We start from the raw sequence: 23,156 nt of genomic DNA on the forward strand, positions 1-23,156 counted from the left end.
CTGTTTTTGTATCACTGAAAAGTTGAAAACCCATTAAGTCAAACCATTATTATGTCAGGGACCATCTGTATATGTACACATAATTAACCATAAAATTATATATAAAACTATACATAAGGGAATTAAGAATTCCTGACATTTCTTTTTTCCCCTTATTTATTTTCCCTTTTTTTTTTTGAGACAGGGTCTTGCTGTGTTGCCCAGGCTGGAGTGCAGTAGTGTGATCATAGCTCAACTACAGCCTCGGCCTCCTTACTGGGGCTCAGAGGATCCTACCACCTCAGCCTCCGGAGTAGCTGGGACGACAGGTGTGCACCATCATGCCCAGCTAATTCTTTGTATTTTTTTTTATAGATACGGGATTTTGCCATGTAGCCCAGGCTAGTCTCGAATTCCTGTGCTCAAGCAATCCATCCACCTCAGCCTCCCAAAGTGCTTTTTATTCCCTTTTGATAACATCCTGTTACCTATACAAAGCAAAAAATTTAAGGATAAATCATTGCAGTTTTATTTAAAATTTTAGACACAATTTAAATCATGTATATAAATACAAAGATGAACATTGGTTCTTTAAACACTGACAAAATCCTGAAACAATATAATGTATATTTTTTAGCCACGTTTCCTATTTTTACAACATAGTTTACAACTTTCCTATTTTTACAACACAGTTTAAAGCTAAGTTTATAAAAAAAAGTACATAGGAAAATATAATGATTTGAGTGTTCTCAAATATATGGCTCTGAAGGTAGATTACTTAAGTGTTTTTATTATTTAATCCATATACAATGCAGCAAATAGATACATTAATTATAACATTTTCCTTCAGTTAATAGTTTATTCACTGCCACAGAAGCTCCATGAAGGGTCATCACTTAAGAAGCTCTCCAGGTTAGAGTCAAGCAAATTCTGAACACTTGGTCAAAGGAACATGAAAATGCCAGGTCCTGGCACAATGAATAAATAACTCAGAAGGTGATATATGTCAGATAAAGACAATCTTAAGCACCACAGTAACTTTTGAGGCAAGTGGTACCATACTCTTATTAAAGCAAAGTCTTTACTGCTGAGGGCACTGGGTCTCTGGAGTAGATTTAGAGGACACATATAGAATAGGGTGTGATTTCTTACAAGTTTCTTTTTCCAATTTGCTTGCAGTTTCTTCTCCTTCTTTAACTTCTGTTTGAAGCTTTGATTCAGCAGCTAACCTACAGGCATTAAAGTATCCACTCTGAATTCAAATGTGCTCATGAAGGATTGAAGAAACAAACCCCCAGTATAATGGGCCTCCAATGAGGCATGGCATTCAAGGAAAAAACATATAGTTGATTCTAATACTGTTAAGAATATTAAGTCACTGGCTCTCTAAAAGAGTCTTTTTATATCAATAGGCTTAATTATTATTATTATTATTATTTTTTGAGACAGAGTCTCACTCTGTCGCCAGGCTGGAGTGCAGTGGCATGATCTCGGCTCACTGCAACCTCCACCTCCTGGGTTCAAGCGATTCTCCTGCTTCAGCCTCCCGAGCAGCTGGGACTACAGGTGTGCACTCCCACATACAGCTAATTTTTGTATTTTTAGTAGAGACAGGGTTTCACCACGTTGGTCAGGATGGTCTTGATCTCTTGACCTCGTGATCTACCTGCCTCAGCCTCCAAAGTGCTGGGATTACAGGCGAGCCACTGCGCTGGGCCGATTATTTTTTAAGTCTAAAGAATATCTTTAAAAAGTCATGGCAAGGCCTAAATTAAAGAATTAAAATATGACAGGGCCCCTATCATGATAAGTACACCTAACACAAAAACTGAAATGTTACAGCAATATTTTAACATTAACATGACATACAAAAAGACAAAAATAACATGGACCCTTGAGCTACATGAATAGATGTCTATTTGTTTCTTATTAAAAAACTGAGTTTCAACTAGTAGAATAATAAAGACAAGATAAATAGTAGAGAGATATTCTTAAAGGCATGTAAAGATTCTTAGCAACAAGAACACTCATTAGTTTTGTAAAGCATACAATAGTAAAGTTTCCAATAAAAGCCATATTTATTGTACCAAAATTATCTTAGGAATGTGTATCTAAGTTAAACATGCAGAAAACAAAGAGTTGGAAACATCTTAAAGTTAGCAGAAGGACTCACACACACACATAAACGTTTTGTGGTATTTTATTTTTTGTTTAACAAGACAAAAAGTTTCCAACGTGCTACTTGAGTCAATTAGCCACATACATTTGCTTAAGTGATTTTTATCAAGCAAAAAAAGGCAGAAAAAGGAATGAAGACAATACAGATAGCAAGGCTGGCACTTATCAATTCTGGAAATTCACCTCCAGAAATATACAGTGGTCAAGGATGTTTATACAATGCATCACACACATATACACAGGCATAATCTACTGGATTCATTTCAGAACTCTTTGAAACCATGTGTATGTGGCAGATACTCATTTGAAGTTACTTTTTCCTTAAGAATAGTAAGCTTTTATTTTATGTGACTCAGAGGTTATAACATTATATAAAACTCCAAGGAGGGAGTAATAAATTACTATTCCTTATAATAATAGCAGCTAACATTGTTAAAGTGCTTTTACTGTTGAGTATTACATTTAGTAGCACTGAAGACTTGGAGAGAAATCAGATAAAACATATAAGGAAGCACTTTTACATTGGGCTGTGTCTTACTGTCTCTACTCAAATGCACATTAGTAAAATGTCTTATTAATCTGTCTCTACTCTCTAAGACTAATGTAGCCCTAGTAGCACCTTCAAGATCGCATTTCATACGAGATAATCCAGGCTAGCTATTGGCACATCTTTTTGAATGTCTAGATATTTGTTTTAAATGCCTCTAACAATTCCATTGCATGCATCCTCCATCTTTCACTTTCTCCAATTTCCTCATGCGCTTCTTCTGCTGTGCACATCCAGAACTCGAGCCTCAGCCACTCCTACTTACCTTTCCCTTCCATTCACTTTCTCTTACCTTCTGACCTCGATTATGTTTAAAGGACAAAGCCCTTGGGATGTCAATTCCTTGAGACACACATATCTGACACTATTTCTTTTAGTCAAAAACCCAATTATGCAGAAACTAGAGGCTTTCAAGTTTTGGAAACAATGAAAAGCTTTGATATGTAAAAATGTCAAAATAAGTATTAAAGCCCATTTTTGAAAGCCTAGGATAAGCAACTTCAAAAGACATAAAAAATTCACCTAAGTTTTCCAGAAGGCTGAAATTTCTTAGACTACCAGAAAGCCCTTTGAGAAAGGAAGTTGATTTTTCTTTCATGGCCATGCTTGAACCAGGAGAAAAATAACAGAACATTTATTCAAACTGATAAAACATTCAGAGATGTGTTAGACTGTGATATTTCCTTTTATGAAACAGAAACATTTAACTTTTTAATGTGATTCCCTTATTTAGGAGTCCTTTCCCTTTGCAATCAGTTTAGTCTTTCTTAAAGTTCTGGAAAAGTTTAAGGTAGGTAGATGAAACTGAGGAATTATACTGCATGCAACAGTAAGAAAGTAGATAAAGAAACAGACAGCACAGTTCATGCAGCGAGAGAGGAGAGATGGAGAGGTCTGCTGGCTGCCTCGAGGAAAAGAGGACACTGACCTGGGAGAGTGAAGGGTGTTTCCACTTCTTTCACTTAAGGCCTCAGCATCAGCTGGAACTCCTGTGAGTTTCACACATTTCTTTTCCTTCTTCAGCTGCATATCCACGGGCAGATTTTTGTGAGGAGAGAGACTGACTATTGGTGTGTGTATAGAAACTGATTTTTCTAATTGCAAGTTGTTATCTTCTAAACTGTTAGGACAGGACTGTGTCTCCTCTTTCTGAGGCAGTAATCGACAAACTTCTCCCCCGACAGCACTGTTGTTGACACATGTATCTTTAGAGGTGGTAATATCCACAGGCAGCACCTCACGCCTCTTTTTCAGTACAGGCACTTCAACTGTCTCTGAGAATAAAAACGAGTGGGGACAAGAAAAAAATCTAAGAAAACAAAGACACAATCAACACAAGAGCCAGAACTAGTTATAGGTATACCTTTTTCCCTTCTCTTAAAATCATACCATCTCCTCACTGAAATGCATCGTTTGTTTCTACCTTTTATTCTTTATCATGGAATCTATTATAAACTCTCTATTTTAAAGTTTATTTGGCTATATATTTTTCCTTGGGAATTCAATATTTTGACTCTAGGCATGAAGGCTTCAGTGTTCTCTCCTGGTGTTTTGATCTTATGAAAGGTGGTTCGTAAGATCTCAGTGTGGAGATGAAGAGGCAGTGGCAGAGTCCAGGTTTGAATCCTAATCCTTGTATTTGACAGCCATGTCTTTTTAACCTCTCTGAGCTTCATTTTATCTGTAAAATGGGGATTAAAAGCACCCACTTCACTTGGTATTGTGTGTTAGAAGGATGAAATGATAAGAATAGGCCAAACTTTCTGAATATTGGTAATACATGCCTGCTAGCTCTACCTACAAAATATAAGCAGAATCGGACTACTTTTATGATGGATACTTCCCTAATCCAATCCTATCCTGTCTCATCAAAGACTACTGCAATGCCTTCTATCCTCATGGCCTAATATCATTCTATCTAAGCAGGTCATACAGCCACTGAATTAACTGCTCTGATAGCTTTTCCCTATGCCCATTACCAGTGTATTTCATTTTCAAAATCAAAATGTTAGTGGAGTCTGAGGAATCCTGGTAGCACAAGGGGTTGCTGTTTTTGCTCTACATTGTTGCTTTTAGACCATGATTTCCCCTTTTCTGGCACTGCTCCTTTGAAACCCACATTATCAGGATTCACTACCCTGCCTCTTGCCTATTTGCTGTGCTCAGTTCAACAGATGTTTGAAATTCATAATGGATAATTCTTAATCAGGGGAGCCTATCAGAATCATGGAAGAAAAACAAAGAGTAAGAGCAAGAGAAGCCTTTTAAAATTGTGTAAAAACCTTCCAATTTTTGGCAACCTCCCCACTATCGTTGAGAATCATAGCAGTTTACTGAGACAATATGAAGAGAGATCGAGGCATGTGCAGAGTGCAGGGACAAAAACTTGTTGAGAATCCTTAACCTAAAACATGTAACACTCTTTCAGGGAAGGGGTATTGTAGAACCATCACATTCTTACACACCTTCACACCTGGCCTTTTGTTTTTGAATTTATGTACAGTAAACTTTACTCTCTGTAGTATATAAGATGCAGAGACTGTATGGTTAGGCTACTTTCCAGCTCAGTCATTAGACTTGCTAGATGTTTCCTAATATGTTTCACTGTTCTTTCCTTTTTCCCCCTACTTTTGGAGGAGAATGTGGTCTTGCTATATTGCTCAAGCAAATCTCAAATTCCTGGGCACAATTATCCTCCCGCCTCTGCCTCCCCAAGAGCTGGGATTACAGGCACGAGCCACCACACCTGGCTCACTGTTCTTCTTTAATAAAATAATTCCCAATATTTAGTGAGGAACATGGCCTCTGAGAATCAAGACTGCATTTCTCAGCCTTTCCTGTCGGCAGGTGAGGCTGCATGACTAAATTCTGCTCAACGGGATGGCAGCAGACCAACAAACACAAGAAACCTGAATCCTGATACCATGGAGTGCTTTCCCAGTCCTGGAAGGCCTCCTCCAGACTTCCATCAGAGGCAGAGATAAAGACCCACCTTCTTAAAAGTCTCCATTACTTTAGATTTTCTAAAAACAGTCCTACCTCGTATAGCTTCCAAACATCAGCTGCTTCAACATAATTAACTATGAGGTGTGACATAAAATACTGTAATCTTAAAATGGGAAAGTCTCAAATCTCTACTATACAGTATGATGAATTTTGATATCCAAAAAGGATACATGCTATATTCATGCACACCCAGTATCCAGTTCTCCCTGAATTTTTCTATACATTTTACACAATAAATTTGCTTTATTAACTATAGGTATATAACTACAAATGAGTTTGTAAATAGGATTTGCAAAAAACTACAGTAAAAAAAATTTGATATAATTTCTCAGAATTACTCATGATTTAAAAGACAAAAACATATGAGACATATATACCTTCAGGTTCATATTTTAGTTTTAATTCATCTAGTTTAGCTCTCAGTTTCATATTTTCACTTTCTGAAAGCTGGAGGCATCTTTCATTTGCAAAAAGTTTTCGCTCAATATCCAGAGCCCGTTGGCTCTCAAATAATGCTTTCATTCGCTGTATGGACAATTCACCTTTAGTGCTTTCAATTTCTTTGCTATGATAATAAAAAAAGGAGAACCAACGAGTATTACAACAGCATATAATAAGTGTAGGGGTATAAACATTTCACTGCATATTTCAACTCTTAGTTAAAAATACATTTTTCTGGGGTTAGTAACAAAGAAACAATAAACAATTTAAATAATCTTTAACAATAGTAGTGTTAAATTTAAAAAATACTCATGCAATCTTGAAAGGAAACAGACAAGGAGGAAATACTCTTTCAAATGTATTCATGCATAAATATCTGCACAAAGATATTTTTGTTACCTTTCTTTTTGGAAAATTTCCTCTGGCAACTTCAAAAAAAACTTTGTAGTCACTGACCCCACTATTATAAGCAAGTGACAGGTCCATCTTCCCATCTACCAACCCAGACACTTACTTTAAGTTATCTAGCTTTATCTGAAGTAAATCTGTATAATAGGTGTTATCTTCCAGAGCACCAGAGTCGACTGAAGGCTTAGATTCCATACTTTCATATAAATTCTTAAAAAAGCAAAAATTTGTATTACTTAAAATAAATAACAAATAAAGTTCGTTTATGTTTATTAGTAACAGCACCATCACTTCCTGAATTTATATCCCTTGGTGTGTACTATGCTAAGAACTACCCATTTAACTTATTTGCCTTCTGAAGTAGGTAAAATAATTACCATTCCTCTCTTACAGATAAGGAAACAGGCTCCAAATGCAGAGGAAAGTAAACCAAGAAGAGATGATCTGAACCCAAATTGACTCCAAGGCCTAGGCTTCTAGCCTTACCTATATGCTCTGGCTTCCTTCCCTCTCCTGGCTTTTAAAATAGAAAAATAAATGCCTGCTGGATTGAATTCTGGCCTTTGTAACAAAACCATAAACTGGCAAAACATGAAAGAAAGATGAGAGCCTTACATTTATATTTGGTGTCCCCCTCTTCTGAGGTTCTTCCCCCCACCCCAGGCAAGAATGTAGTGCAAACTCTTCTGAGACTGATGGAAACTATACATTTCTCTAGTGGGATAAAAAAGGTAAATGTGCTTAAAAACTTGAAACAATTTCAGAGGTTATAAATAAAATTTCTCTGATTTAAGGCCATAATTTTCAAAGTATAGTTCTAAGCCCACTGATGGAATACATAAGGCTGCCAATTTAACCAAATTTGTAGTTCTTTCAACAGTTTTTATAAGACACAGAAATAAAGTTCTGTAAACTTAATTAAGATTTTATGACATACTAATGGCATTTAGAATGCCTAAGAGGTTATTAACATTTACAAAAATTTGTCATTTATAAACTTTAGTTCATTAGGAGGTTAATGAAGATATCGATGTTCCCTAAGTTAATTTATAAAATCTTAAATTGCATGCAATTTTAATAGAAAGCCAACAAGCTTTTTTTGGTGCTAGACAAAATGTTTGTAAATGAAAACTAACATTCAAAAATAGACAGGAAAACACTGAAAAATAAAAAGTATAGTGAGGAAATAGTCCTACCAGATAAACATACTTTAAAGCCTTTATAATTAATAAAACAGTGTGGTACTGATACACACAGAAGCAGACCAATGGCGTAGACAGAAAATTTAGAAACAGACTCAAGTATATATGGAAACCTAATGTATGATAAAGGTGTCAACTCAAATCACTGGGCTCAAGATTGATTTTTTAACAAATGACTCTGGGACAAGTGCCTACTTTTTTACAAGAAGATAAAATTAGATTTATACCTCAAATTACACACAAAAATAAACTTCAATGGGGATCAGATATTTAAATGTAAAAAATGAAACCACACATGTATTAGTAGAAAACATGGGTGAATTCTTATACACACACACACACAAATGCTTACACAAATACCATTATCCACTAAAATAAACCAATGTTCCTTGAAGAAATGCTAATCCCAGGGCTGGGGCAGGTGAGCTAGGAAAACCTTGTTGTGCCACAGAGTAAGGAAGTATTCAAGAGCGAGCACTTCGACGACCAAATCTGGGACAATTTGAGTATCAGAGTAAATAAAGCAAGCACTGGATTATAACTCATAGCATAAAGAATCCATAAGGCTATACTGATATAAATGAATGAATGAATAAGGGAAAAGATTTTTCTTTTCTGTCCCTTTATTAGAATTCCAACTAATAAATATAGAAGTGATGGAATTACCCATTTAGCAATCATCACAGAATTATATTTCAGGCAAGAATCACCAATGGATGTTTAAGTATAAGGAGAAACAGGCATTTATTTAGTCTCAAAGTATCTCCCACAAGATACTTACTAATATTTTAAACTTAAAATACAAACCCAATTTTAAGGTATTCAAATCAAAATTTGGATGTGTGTTTTTTTAAGTGTTACACATACCTTAAATTTCTCCAGATTTCTAATTTCACCTAAAAGATGTTTTATTTCACCATTCTTCTGTTCCAACATGGCAAGCAACCGTTCCTGCTGCTCAAATTCAGTTTGAGACCCTTTCATCTGTAGCAACGTGGCGACTTGTAACTAGAAAAATAAAATTACCCCCTCTAATAAAATTAAGGGAGAGAAAGATTCTGATAACTACTTTTTTGATATAATTCATAGTTTATACTACATTACTTTGAACTCATTTCGGAAACAAAACTAATTAGCTATTTCTAATCTAATAATAAACTTTGTTGTAGACATAACATTTGAATACTTATTCTGACTACTTATGAATGATAACTGAAGTCTGTAACGTAATTATTTGTACTTTTGTGAAACATAAAACTGACCTGCATGGCTATAGTCTGAAAGCACACCACCGAACTCGTAAGTAAGCCTGGCCAAATGCTGCAGACTGCTTATGATAAGCACTCGCTCTCATTAAGGTTCTGATGGGTTTCTCAAAAACTTTAATTAACTTTAATTAAGTGAGGAAAACTAAGCTACTGACAGCCACAAATGTTAGATTCACAAATGACATGAAAAGCAAAGATAAAAGGCTATCTTGGGATACTGGGGCAATCTTCAATATACCATGTTTTAATTTTTTAAGAGCAGCACTCAACTTACCTAATTATACCTACCCGCCCCCGCCAATCTGGAGTTGCAAAGCTATCAAAGGGAAATTAAGTAGACTCTAAACCTAGCATTTCTTTTTGTTTTTGGAAATTTTTGGAGTTGAAAAGAGTGCCTATTAGTTTAAATACAGTTTTGAGTAAAGCAAGCAATGATATGAGGTTGCAGATGACTTTTAACATTTTAAAGGATATCCTTTTTGCTCCTGTTTCAGATTGGAGGCTAGGCCCACTTAGCCTAAGATTCAGAATGCTTCTAGTCTCTAAAGATAGTTTGGGACGTCATGCAACATTGGCAGATTAAAAGTATCCCTGACAAATACTGTAAGAAAACTAAAGTAAATATGAGAAAATTTATAAAAAAATACTTCTCAGACAGGAGAGAGTCTCAGGAAATGAGGCAGCACGGTCTGCCTTAGAAATAAAATTCACAGCTGTTGTTCATTAAACACTCATTTGCCAAGTAGCAGGTAAGTATTTTACTACACTTTCATTTAACTGTAGGACAATTCTAAGAGGGGTTCTATCATCTCCACTTTATAGATGTACTGACGCTTTGAAAATTAAAATACTTGTCCAAGGTCACAGAGCTAGAAAGTGACAAAACTATGATTCAAACCCAAATCTATCTAACTCCCAAGTTTAATCATTAACTTTTCCCATTTCTTTGGCAAAGCCCATCATCTGAATAAAAGGAAGGAAGCCTTTCCAGATTCCAATTACTATCTCAGTAGAGCAAGGCACAATGGATGAGGGATCAGTATTCTAAGGACTGTTAAAATACTGAAATCTTTCTAATTTCCACATTTTTCTGCTACCTCTTATTTGGCTAGCATGACAACCAACAAAATCCATAAAATTAAAAGGGTCTATGTGCTTGACTTGAGGGGCTACAAGGAAAGGGAACCCTGAATAATCCAAATTTCACTCCACAATAAGCCTCGGTGAAAGAGCAGAGGACTGGTGAGGCAGCGAGTTTCAGCTGAAGTAGGAACCCTAGGGCTATGCTTGGAAAGACATCAGGCCAAGAATAAGAAATAAATACTTTTCTTTCTTCTACTCCATAAAGAAAGACTTAAGTCAAAGCTAGTGAGTAATCATTAAAACAAACAAAAAAATCATTGCTAAATATACTATTACTAAATATTTATTCCAAGATTTTTAAAGTATAAATGAATCTTTTGATTAATTTCAAAACTGATTTTTTGAAATCATGCAGTTCTAGAAATAACTATATGTACACTCCTTGTAGGAAAAGAGTTTCTTTGATGTATTCAGACATGTAATGCTGACATAAAATTTGTTTAATAAACCTTTGAAAGTGATAGTTCTATACCTTCATTCTCTGCATCTGTTCCCTGTTAAATACATTTTGCTTCTTTAGTGACTGATACTTGACTTTCATACTGATAAGCTGACGTTCCATTGCTGCCCTTCGATCTTCCACCTACAAAATATTAACATGCTTAATTGTTCTGGTAGTAAAGGAAAATGCCAATTTAGTAGTTAGAATACTTGTAAGTACCTCTGCAAACAAAGAGTTGCCTTTACTATTGGGGTCCAAGGCTTGCTGGAGTGCCTGGTCCAACTGTACCTGAAGATCTTGATTTGCTACACGAGCTTTCTAAATTCAAAAGAAAACAATTTAGGCAATAGATATTAGATTAGCAAAAAAAAATTATGATAAATTGGAAAAGATGATGTTACTATAATCATAGTACCTCTAGGGCATTATAGTAAGAAACTGCTTCTTTCTCTCGCTCCTCTTTTTCCTCTTTAAGCCGGTCTACCTGGCGCATTAGGTTAGTAATAAGAAGTTCTAGCTGTTCTTGTCTGTATTGTAGTTCATTCACTTCTTCTTTGAGGGTGGTCTATTTCATAGGAATTGAAAAGGAGGAAATTCTCTTGAATAATCTTTCATTTGGCAGTTGCTCAGTTTATCTCAGTTGTGGTTCACATCCAAAATTAAAACTAAAGAACCAGTCAAAAGTTGTCAGGTACATACTAAAATAATAGAAATTACTATTACTGTTAAATTTTTCACCAAGGAAACAAATGATTTTAGAGACTGCCCTTTTTCTTCTATGAATTGCAGACTTTAATTTTTAATTAAACTTAGCTTTCAACGAAAAAACTAAGTTCACATGCATTTCAGCTTCCACTGAGCCAACATTTTACACTGGGCTCTTATGATAAAAACCGGGATCAGAGTATATGCCTCTAAATTCTTCCAGAGGTTTCATTAATTTAAAAGAAAGGCTGCCTTACATAATCATACAATCTAAAGCTACATTATGATTGAAGTCATCCACCTAAAAAAAACCCACTTTTTAATTAGTTAGATGCAAATTAGGTCAAAAAATGTTTCAGCCTTCAAACTAGCTCTTAAGAATTACTACCAAAACATGTAAAAATATGCCAGAAAAAAAAAAGAGAAAACCCTGAGAAACACATGCCATAAAAATTACCTTCATACTCTCCATTTCTGTCAGCTCAATTTGAAGAGCCAGCATCTCTGAAGACATGCTTTCCTGCACACGTTCAGACATTACACGTAGTTCCTCTGATTTACAAGAGAGGAGTTCCTTCTGATTATCTACCTGGTGCTTCAGCTGCTTTTCACTAAGCCTAGCTTCATCTAATTCCACTTTCAGTTTTTCTATCTAAAGTCAAATAAAAAAAAAAAAGTCATAAATTGAAAGTTATTTTCTCTCTAAAAAAAATCACTGATTGAACTGATTGAAACAAACTTACTAAATGATGACATTATTGCAGTTTCCTATTTGCCCGAGGTTAGGCATCTTTTAACAGACAGTGAGTGACACACCTTGTTTAATAAACATAGAAACAATCCATGAGTAATCAGGGTGGGTCTGGATGCCTCAGAAGCAATCTGGAGGCACTGTGATGCTGAGCACTTGGCTACTGTGTGAAGAGAAACAATGGAAGCAAGCAACCTGGTCAGAAGGCTACAGCAGTAGTCTAGGAAAGAGATGATGAAGGTCTGGATTGGAGTGGCAGTAGCGTCATAGATGTTTTGTAGGTCAAGTTCTTAGAACTTGAATTAAATGTGAGAAATAAGAGAAGAAAAGGCATTGAAAAAAACTCCAAATTTTGGCACAAGTGATTTGAGAAAATCAGTAAAACAAAATATTTCACAAATTTACTCTTTGCTTCACCAAAAAAAAAAAAAAAAAAAGCCATCTCTATAATTAGCCTTACCTCAGTTGCTGAATACTCCCTATATTACTCTTGTTTACGTAATGAAATCTATTGCAAAAATAAAAATAACAATCAGAAGGGGGAAAAAAGCACATCATTATCAGTCACTAGGGCCTCAAATCCGACTAGTTTCAGACAAGCTGGATGATATTACCTGTCAGAGTGGTATGCAAGATGATTATATATTACACAAAGGCATATATAGATAGCCATGTTTGTTTTAGTGTATAGTAGGAAAAAATAACCAAACTTAAATATGTAATTTCGGCCAAGCGCGCTGGCTCAGGCCTGTAATCCCAGCACTTTGGGAGGCCGAAGGGTGCGGATCATGAGGTCAGGAGTTTGAGACCAGCCTGACCAACACGGTGAAACCTCGTCTCTACTAAAAATACAAAAATTAGCCAGGCGTGGTGGCGCACACCTGTAATCTCAGCTACTTAGGAGCCTGAGGCAGAAGAATCGCTTGAACCCGGGAGACGGAGGTTGCATTGAGCCAAGATCAGGCCACTGCACTCCAGCCTGGGCGACAGGGTGAGACTCCGTCTCAAAAAAAAAGTAATTTCATTGATGTTTCTTAAAATCAGTAAACATTTAAAGAGAGTCAATACTAAGTAATAGTATAGGTGGTATACAGAAAAAGAAAAATCTTAGAAGCTGCTATAGAAAAAGTTGAAAATTGGATAACAGACTTCTGAGAAAGGAGGACAAAAGTCAGGCAAGTTTTGGTAGAGAGATGTCTGGAAAAGTCAGGGTACAGACTATACACAAAGCAGATCCATGATAAAAAGTTCTGGATTCCTTAGAAGCAACCTGAAAGCACTGGGTAGCTGGGAAAGGGGAAACCACTGACCAATCATTTATCTTGCTTTTATGTTTGAAATGGAGCCAGTGTGACATGTTGTTAGACTACGTAGAGTAATTCAGTAACACAGCCTTTGGAATCAGACAGCCTCAGTTCAAATGTAGATGGAGATTTCTAGCTCTTGAATTGTGTCCAATTTACTCAGTCTGTCTAAACACTGGCTCTCTCATTTGGTATATGGAGATAATAATGGTACCTTCCCAAAGAATTATTTTAAGAACTGGATCGCATATATTAGTTTATCTTTAGTAAACAAACTACAAAGTGTCATCTGTAATGCATATTAACTAGTAAGAAACTACTGGTCTGTTTTACAGAATTACAAAGTGTACCACTGACTGCAGGGAAGGCTAGGAGACCAGGCTTTCTGCAAGGGGACTGTTGTACTCACTATCAGCAAGAAGGCCATGCTAGTCACTAAACTAAACCTTCACAAATATCCAGCAACCAAAATTAAGTAATTGTATTTAATTAGTAGGATATAATTTATACAAGTCCCTTAGACAAACTCTTGTATCTCAGTGTTCCCACCCCCAAGATTAAGATAATGAAGACTTAGGTCTTGGCTATTTTGCAAAGCTGACGCTGAAGAAAATCTTTATCATCTAAAGTTTACAGATGGCTGCATAAATATGGAATATTTTGCACTGAAATACACAGATATCCCAACCTTCGTTTTTAGTTCATTCACTTCCTGTCCATGGCTTCTGCTTAGTTGTTCTTCCAATTTCTCCAGGTGCATTTTTTGTTGTTGTTTAATAGCTTCACATTCACAGCTCAAACTTTCTAACATTCGACTCTTGAGTTCAACTTCTCTTTGAAGGGTATATTTTTCTTGTTCATAACTCTGAAAACAGATTCAATTACATAAAAATAGCCTAAAGCCATTACATATAATCAGTTTTCAACTTCAATTGTTTCATTCTTATTTCAAGCATTTGCTGCTTTCCAAATAATGAAGACACGTTAAACCTGGAATAACCTTGTAGTTAATCAGTCTTACTAAACCCCTGAGGTGTATTTCCAGACTATGTTAAACCCATGCAAGGGATAGCTTACTGCTTCTGTGCCCTATCGAGGAAGTAAAATGTGCTCCATGGTATGTCAACACGTCAAGTAATCTCTGCTAACAACAAAAGAACATTTAACAGCACTTCAGCTTTCCTCATGAGAATTATTAGTTTGATAATGAGATGCTCTGCTTGTAGCTCTGAACACAATGTAGTAGTAGTAAAAAAGTTGAAAAAAAGAAATACTCAATTAGCCTTTACTTTCAGAATGTAGTTACCTGAGAAATGTTCACAAAATGTCTATCAGAATGAATGCAGTGCTGAGACAAAAGGAGTAGTTAAAAGGGCTTTTGCTTACTCACAGGGAAGTTTAGACATTAAAAACATTACGAGTATGAACTCCTTCAACAAGCTTTAAAAAATGATACAATACTCCCCTCCAAACCCTTTTTATTTTAAAGGAAGGCAAAGAGTATTAACTGTTAAACACTGAAATTTGACAAGTTATGACTCAAAATGATTAAGTATAACAGTTTTATTTTCTACTACTAGTGACATTTGTAATCTTTACCTTGCCTTTAAGACTTGGCACTAAGTTCTTGGTTTACAACAGAACTATGTAGAAACACAAAGGTTGCCATCACTAGTTATTTTTACCTGTTACAGATATTTTTTACCTGCCATATTTACAGTGTTGAGATTCAAGTTTAAATATGTTACTGAGCATTTGCTAAATTACCCAGATTTATTCATTCTTTTAAGAAATAATTGTGTGGCAGGCATTGAGGATACAGTAGTGGACAAGGCATACAAAATTCCCTCTCTCATGGAGTTTATAATCTAGAGATAATTAGTAATGCAGATAATTAAGAGTGAATGAGGGCTGGGCACAGTGACTCATGCCTGTAATCCCAGCACTTCGGCAGGCCGAGGCGGGCAGATTACTTGAAGCCAGGAGTTCAAGATCAGCCTGGCCAACATGGTGAAACTCTGTCTCTACTAAAAATACAAAAATTAGCCAGGTGTGGTGGCACACACCTGTAATCCCAGCTACTTGGGAGGCTGAGGCAGGAGAATCTCTTGAACCCAGGAGGGAGAGGATGCAGTGAGCCAAGATTGCGCCACTGCATTCCAGCCTAGGCGACAGAGCAAGACCCTGTCTCAAAAAAGAAAAAAAAAATAGTGAATCAGGGTAACTTTACATTACATAATAAGGGTTGGCCTCTCTGCTGAGGTGACATTTAACTTAACGCTGAAGTTTGAGGACTCAACCCAAGAGCACTGATGGGTAAACAACTCGAAAAAAGGCAATAGCTGGCATAAAGCCCATTAGGGAGGACTAGTATAGTCAAAAATAAGGCAAAGCAGTTTGAGATGATGTCAGAAGGTTGGCAGGGGTCAAGTCACATAGGGATCTACAAACCCAAGGAAAGAGCTCAGATTTTGTTGTAAATACAATCAGAAGCTGTTGTATAGTTTTTAGCAGGGCTGTGGCATGACCTTTGGTGTATTTTCCATGACCACCTGGACACTGAGTGAAGAACGAATGGCATGAATGGCAACAATGGAAGCAGGCAACCTGGCCAGAAGGCTACAGTACTTGTCTAGGAGCAATGATGGTGATCTGGACTATAGTGCCAGTAGCAAAGATACATGCTTTGTAGTCCAGTTCTTAGAACTTATTAATGAATGAAATGTGAGAAATAAAGGGAAGATATTGACTAACAGTTCTAGATTTTTGGTATATAAAGAAACCAAAACTATACATAAATCTTTATATACCAAAGATTTTTGGTGTTCAAGAAACTGAATGCTATTACATTTACTAAATAAGCTAAAGAAAATCATAAAAGAATATTTGGGTAATGGACAGGGAATCTACTCTTCTAAGTGTGAGAAGTCTGTTAGTGGGCAGTTGAACACACAAACCTAGACTTCAGAGGAGAACTAAGGGCTTGGTGTAGTGTCATGGGGCACTCAGATGTTTAGAGGTCTGAGCAACAAGCAAGGTCATCTAGGAAGTGTGCAGACAAAGCAAAATCGGGTAGCAAATGTGGCAAAGAGAGTAATGATAACTTTAACGATAACTTGATCTTTCAAACTCTGAATATACTAGGTTGGAAAGAATAATAGGAATTCATTTAGTTCATTCTTTTTTAACAGAGATGGGGCAGGGTGGGAACTAGATCTAAAATCTTCAGAAAAGAATAAATTACTACTACTATTAATTGCTAAACAGGACAAATCTTCAATAGCTAAGCACACTCTTGCAGACAGAGTTCAGAGTCCTACCTCAGTCATGGTCATCATTTCATTACGACATTTATCCAATTGATTCTGTAATTCATTTTGACTCTCCACAAGTTGTAAACCATACTGTGCAGCTTTTAGTCGCTCTTCTTCAGCCTCTTTGAGCTTGCATCGAAGATTTATGACTACTTCTGTCTCCATGTTCTTTTCCTTTTTTTACCCACCTGTAAATAGAGGAAATAAAACTACTTAAGCTTATACAGAAAACTCCATGCAATAATATCATAGAATAAATATATCTACTCAATTCTACTGCCGTATAAAAACATTACAATTTTCTTTCTGACTAGTAAGTAGTCAAATTTGCATTCTTGTTCCAACAGCAAGAACTGTTCTAACTATTCTATTACTGATGTGGGATCAAAAATTAAAGAGTGGAATAGAATACATTTAATTTTGCTTCTAAGCAGTTTACCATCAGAAAACTGCTCAGTTGTTGTATGCTAAACTTCCTTAAATGTTAAGGTAAAGTTGGTCTCATAATTGGACCACTATCCATATAATCAAAATTAAGAGAATAACAAAAAAAGTAATCAAGAAACCTCATAGTAGCAGGTATGGTGGCTCATGCTTGTACTCCCAGCAGCTGGGGAGGATTGCTTGAGGCCAGGAATTTGAGACCAGCCTGAACAACATAGCAAGACTCCATCTCAACCAACCAATCAATCAATCAATAGAAATAAGGTGGGGATGGTGCATGTCCCTGTGGTCCCAGCTACTTGGGAGACTAAGGAGGGAAAACTGATGGAGTTACAGGCTTCAGTGAGTTATGATCATGCCAAGGACAGAGCAAGACACTGTCTTGAAAAATAATAATAACAATAATACCGCCAGAAAAGGAAGGTCTGGGTACTATAAATAAATAAAATATAAAAAGGCAGCTGTGAATAAGGCTCATAAGGTAAAATAAGGAATTATCATGTCTGTAATTTTTCACAACAGTGTTAACTTCCTGTATATATTAAATCTGCTTTCTTGGAAACAGATTCACTAGTATTTTTCTAGTTATTCATAAAAGTATGCAAAAATAGAAACCATATCGACATGAATTAAAGGATGTTGCTTTCATTCCAGATTTATGAACACTTAAACATTATATATGGAAACATTCCACTTTAATCAACCTTACTAATTATCCTTTACTATTTGGTCCCAGCCTCTTAAGCAAGACTCAAACTCACCTTTGCCTTCAAAGGGCACCAGGCCATTACAAATGTTCCCCCATGTCTCAAGTCAATTTAGTCATTCACTGAACAAGTATTTCTTGAATGCCTTATATACTAGGTTCCACTCTGGGCAGTTCAGATTCATTAGGGAACAAAATGGACCAAAATTAAGCTCCTCCTTCATGCAGCTTACATTTCAGGAGGGGAAAATAAACAATAAGTCATAGAATATTAATAAATTAGAAAGGAGAGATGAGAAAAAAATAGAACAGAGTAAGAATCTGGGAAGAAAAGACAGGTGATGTAACTAGGAGGCGGAAGATGAGAGAATCAGCCATGCAGCTATTTAGGAGAAGAATGTTCCAGCAAGAGGGGAAATCTCTAAGGCAGGAAGAAGTCCAGGGAGTGAAATCTAAATTTGGGTAAGAGATAGTAGGGAGTGGGTAAATCAGGCCATCATAAGGACTTTGGCTCCTACTCTGGGTGACACGGGAAGTCATTCCAAAGTCTGGAGTAGAGGATCTGATACAATTTAAAAGGATCATTCTGGCTGCTATGTTGACGAGTTAGAAGGGGAACAAGGCTGGAAGCAGAGACCATGTGAAATGGCTCAGACTAGGGTGGTAACATTTTAAGAAATGGCCAGATTGTGAAGATTTTGAAGGTAGGGCCAATAAGATTTTCTGAAAGATATAATGTGGAATGTGTGAAAAAGGGAAAAGTAAAAAATGCCTCCAAGCCTTCTGGCCTGAGCACCTTGTAAAATGGAACTGCCATCAGCTGAAGCACTGATGTAAATCACGTTTTAGAAAGAAAATCAGGAATTCAAGTTTCGAACATGAACTACATCAAGTAGGCAACTGGATATATGATAAGAGGAATCTTGTCTGGAGATGTAAATTTGAGAGTTATCAGTCTGTAGAGGATAAAAATATTTAAAGAGAAATGGACCAAGGATTGAACCCTGTTATGAGGTAGGGAAGAAGACAGCGGAGAATCAGGAGTGACCAGTGAGGTAGAAGGAAAACCAGGAGTATGTGTTGTCCTAGAAGGCAATAAAAAGTGTATTAAGGAGGTGCGAGTAATCAATCATGTCAGATGCTGCTGCTAAGGCAATTAAGGTGAGAACAGAGAACTGGCCATTGAATTTGAATTCCTGGAAGTCTCTGGTGACAAGAACAGTTTTGATATACAGGTGGGGGTGAAAGCCTAACTAGAATGTCTTTGAGAGAAAATGGTAGGAGATAAATAAAGATAGCAAGCACAGTTTTGCTGCAAAGGACAACGGATAAATGGAGCAGCAGTTGGAGAGGAAGTAGGGACAAGTTTTTTGTTTATTTTTAAGGTGGAAAAAAATAACAGTGTTTGTAGGCCATGGGATAAATCCAGGAGAGAAGAAAAACTGATGACCTAGAAGATACTGGAGAATTGCTAGTGATGTCCCTGAATAAACAGGATGAGGTTTAATGTAGACAGACTGGTTTTAATAGAAGCATGGATATTTCATTTAAAGAAATCAAAGTATATGAGTTCAGATGCTGATATGCAGGTATAGTGGTGGAAGTGTGTGTAAGTAACCTTTTAACTGCTTCAATTTATCAATGAATTAGGAAGCAAGGTCTTTAACTGAGAATGAAGACAAAGGAAGAGATACAGGGTTTTAAGAGAGAAAAAAAGGTGTTCTAGGTAATCCCAGTTTGGCAGTCACTGCTCTAAAATGCAAGACCTTTTCAAAACCTGTACATAATAGGGCCAGTCAACTAAATGTTGTACTGTTTACAATAACTTACATTTGTTGAGGATTTACCACTTGCCATGCTAAGTGCTTCAAATATATTATCTCATCTAATTCTCTTGATGAGCCTGAGTTAAGTAAATACTGTCATCTCAACCACCAAAATAAAAATAGGGTTAACCTCAAGACATTCCAGCCAGGCATTATCTAGAGAAGCCAAAAAAAATTTGCTCTCATTTATTCGAAAGATTTGCTGGAATTCTTACTGTGTCAGACATTGTGCTAGTGCTGACAACACAATGGTAACCCAAAACAATATTCCTGTCTTCTTGAATCCTGCAGTCTATTAGCAAAAGACATTAAATCAAGTAATTGAACTATCAAGTTACAAGTATGATAAGCGCAAGAGAGAGAGATGTATGCTATCTGGGCGTGTAACAAGGGGGAGCTGTCCTAATCTGGGGGGTAGTGTGTAGAAGGGAACATGGACAAAAAAAAAAAAAAAATTCCTGAGGAGGTAACTTTTCAGCAGAGATCTAATGGATGAGAAAGAGTTAACCTATCAATCTACAGAGAGAGAGAGCCGTGGTTGATTAAAAGCTACAGCTAATGTGTGGCAGACATTGTGCTTGGTGCTTTATATACATTCTTATTCAATCTTCTCAACAAACTCAAGAGGTTGAAGGTATTTCCCTCATTTTATAAATGCAAGCTGAGGCATAGAAAGTTTAGGTAACTTGCTTAGGGTTATCTGCAAGTTAAGAGGCGAACTGAGATGGGAACTAGAATCTACCTACAAACCCCGATGCTGCAACCATTTTTCTGTCCTGCTTTTCAAAAATACAGCACACACTAAGTATTTAGGAGATAGGAAACTCTGGGAATCAAACTGCCTGAGTTCCAACCCCGCCTCCACTACTCACTGGCTTCATGAACTTTGACAAGTTATTTAATGTCTTGTTTAATCATCTATAAAAACAAGCAAAATAACACCCACCTAATCGGTTACTGAAAAGATTAAATGAGATAACGAAGGAAAAGCAATTAGGGTAGAATCTGACACACGGCTGGGGCAGTGCTGTCCAGCAGAAATATAATGTGAGCCATGTACGTGATTTTAAACGTTCTAGGAGCCATCAAGTTTTAAAAAGTAAACACAGATGAAAAATTAATTTACATATTTAACCAAATACACTCAAAACATTATCATTTCAACATGTAATCATTATAAAAATTATTAATGAGATATTACTATTTGTGCGCTATCTCTGAAATCCAGTGTGAATCTCCCATCTGCACATTTCTCAGTTCGGACTAGAGGCTACCGTACCGCACAGCGCAGATCCAGTGGCGGTTATCGTTTTGAGGACCCGGCAACCGACACGGCCTTCCATATTTGAGCAGAATCATTGCGGGCGGCGAGGCGGTCCAACGGAAGATTAGACCGGCTCGGAACCCAGTGTGTAGGACCCCAGGGTTCCGGGGAAGGAGGTGTTTCAGCTAAAGGCCTCGGCCAAGACCCCGAGCCCCTAGCTTTCTTCAGGGCCTATTCGACTCTCCCCACTACCGCTCTCCACACCCACCATCCACCAGGCCCCTTGTTCCTACCTCTCACGCCTGTCCCCTGCTGCCGCAGCCAGCGGCTCCTAATGGGAGCTCAGGGCGTCCACATTCATTCAGGACGCTAACTCCAGAGTCGCCAGCCCATTCACTCAGCTAGCTCTCGGATAAGCGCCAGGGCTTTTTGAATGCAGTTCCCGCGAGAAGTCCCACGTCTCACGAAATGTCCGCCCAAGCCGCGCGTAAAGGAAAAACTATGAGAAACGCCCAACGCAGCGTCCCGCCCCCTCCTACAGCTACTGGCGCGCCGTGGGCTTGGCGCAGGCGCAGACGTGGCTCTTTCACTTAGAAGTTGTACCTTGGGCTGGTTTCATGTATGTCTTCTAAGTATACGCTTTTAGTTTCCGTGTTTTGCTGTTTTGTTTGTTGGTTTTTTTTTTTTTTTTTTTTTTTTTTTTAACAACAGTGCCTTCTAGGGGAACAGTGTCGCTGGGCTGGACGGTGGAGAATCACCTTTGGCACCATCGTGCGATCTCATGCACCCTACCAGTGGTAATACTGGCGTTAACATTTGAGTTCCCACCATGTGCTAAAGTTTACAGATTATCTCAGTTAAGCCCGCAGCCTTATGAGGTAGATATTACTCCTCATTTTTCTACAGAGAAAAACAAAGGCCAAAGAGAAAAAGTGCCTTCTCCGAGTGGTAGAACTAGAATTGAATGCAGTCCAAGCTGTTTGCATGTGTTTTTAATGATAATGTTTTGTAAACTGGATGCCTATTATTCAAAAATTGAAGCAATCAGAAATAATAGTAGCTAACATTTAGTGAGCACTGATGAGTCCTAGTAACTGTTATATGAATCATGTCGTTCTTTCGAGCCCATCTTTTCTTGCCTGTTTGAGGACTTGGCTCTAACTGCTCTTTTTGGCATCTTCAGTTTTTTTTTTCTCTATTGGATCTTCCCTATCAGCTCATAAACTTGCTGCAATGATTGCCATGAAATCATTTCATGATTTCATTTTTTAAAATAATCCTCCTTGACCCCAATCAGCAACCACCCGATTTGTTTTCTTCTCTTTATAACAAAATTTCTGGGGGGAAAAAAATCTTTACATCCATTATCTCCATTTTCTTACCTTTTGTTCTTTGTTTGTTTTTCCCACTTTAACCAGGATTTGGTCCCAACCAATACTGTGAAGTAGCTCTTGTTAGGTTTACCAGTGATTCCTACCTTGCAAAATTCGGTAGTCAATCTTTAGGCCTCACTTCCGGTGAAATTTGACAGAGTTGCTTCCTCTGGTTGATTTGAGTCTTGATATATTGGGATGCCACACTCTCCTTGCCCGCCTCTTCTCAGTTTCCTTTGCAGACTACAATTTCTGCCTGAGCTAAGCCAGACTCAAAGGGTTGATCTGAGCTTTAAGATTGGCAACAAATTGCTTAGAGTGTAGTCTCACAGATGGATCTGGGGCTCCAATGAACCAGATGCTCATTCATTTGTAATCATGCCTATGTTCTTGGAAAATGAAACAAATACCATTTTCCCTATGGTTTAACAAAGATTCCTTAACTTGGGAGCCAGGAAAAGATTGTTGTAGTTTAGGCCAGTCATGCCTGGCTGCAATTAGGTAATCTAAAATTGATCTGAACTTATTTTTTCTCCTTTGTTACAAGAGAAGGTATACCCCATATTATTAATGTTTCTTCCTAGCCTATTTTAAAAATATATATTTTAAACTATTAATTGAGTGACCGCAATGTGTTAGGCATAGTGGAATTTAGAGATGTGGTAAACTCGACTATTGCCTAGAAGATGCTCGCAATATAGTAGGAGATTTTAAAAAACAAATAGAACTTACAGGGCTGTAAATGCTATACAAGTGGTATGTGCCCCACACTAAAGGAGTTGTGTGAAGGCAGAGGTATATTTTGTCTGAATGTTCCTTTAAAACTTCCCAGTGCATGTGACACTTCAAGCAGGG

The 23,156-nt window shown here is 37.1% G+C and overlaps 1 protein-coding gene across 5 annotated transcripts; it reads right to left on the minus strand.

The window, feature by feature from the left end:
- Window positions 1-484: 484 nt before the first annotated feature.
- On the minus strand, window positions 485-21,475 carry SPDL1 (spindle apparatus coiled-coil protein 1). Of its 5 annotated transcripts, none has more exons than XM_023218910.2 (12): window positions 21,222-21,475; window positions 16,695-16,876; window positions 14,063-14,239; window positions 11,777-11,971; window positions 11,030-11,179; window positions 10,834-10,932; window positions 10,645-10,755; window positions 8,629-8,769; window positions 6,666-6,769; window positions 6,088-6,275; window positions 3,633-3,978; window positions 485-1,208 (listed from the first exon to the last, which is right to left on the minus strand). In XM_023218910.2, the coding sequence occupies exons 2-12, from the start codon at window positions 16,851-16,853 to the stop codon at window positions 1,061-1,063; spliced, it is 1,818 nt and encodes a 605-aa protein (XP_023074678.1). In that variant the 5' UTR covers window positions 16,854-16,876; window positions 21,222-21,475; the 3' UTR covers window positions 485-1,060. The 5 variants fall into 5 exon arrangements, with proteins under 5 accessions (XP_023074678.1, XP_023074679.1, XP_023074675.1 ...); XM_023218911.1 differs by lacking the exon at window positions 21,222-21,475 and adding an exon at window positions 20,944-21,079; XM_023218907.2 differs by lacking the exon at window positions 485-1,208 and having other exon boundaries at window positions 2,164-3,978.
- Between the last annotated feature and the right edge of the window lie 1,681 nt (window positions 21,476-23,156).

Source organism: Piliocolobus tephrosceles, chromosome 4 (genome assembly GCF_002776525.5).
Source record: "Piliocolobus tephrosceles isolate RC106 chromosome 4, ASM277652v3, whole genome shotgun sequence".
NCBI classification, from domain to species: domain Eukaryota; kingdom Metazoa; phylum Chordata; class Mammalia; order Primates; family Cercopithecidae; genus Piliocolobus; species Piliocolobus tephrosceles.

Bases quoted from the DNA above. Each gene is read 5' to 3' on its own strand.
- SPDL1 (XM_023218907.2), bottom strand. From the start codon at position 16,853: ATGGAGACAGAAGTAGTCATAAATCTTCGATGCAAGCTCAAAGAGGCT. The intron at 11,972-14,062 runs GTTGGGATATCT...ATTTGACTTTAG, and splicing joins TGAATGAACTAAAAACGAAG to ATAGAAAAACTGAAAGTGGA. The intron at 6,276-6,665 runs GTAAGTGTCTGG...TTATTATCATAG, and splicing joins ATAAAGCTAGATAACTTAAA to CAAAGAAATTGAAAGCACTA.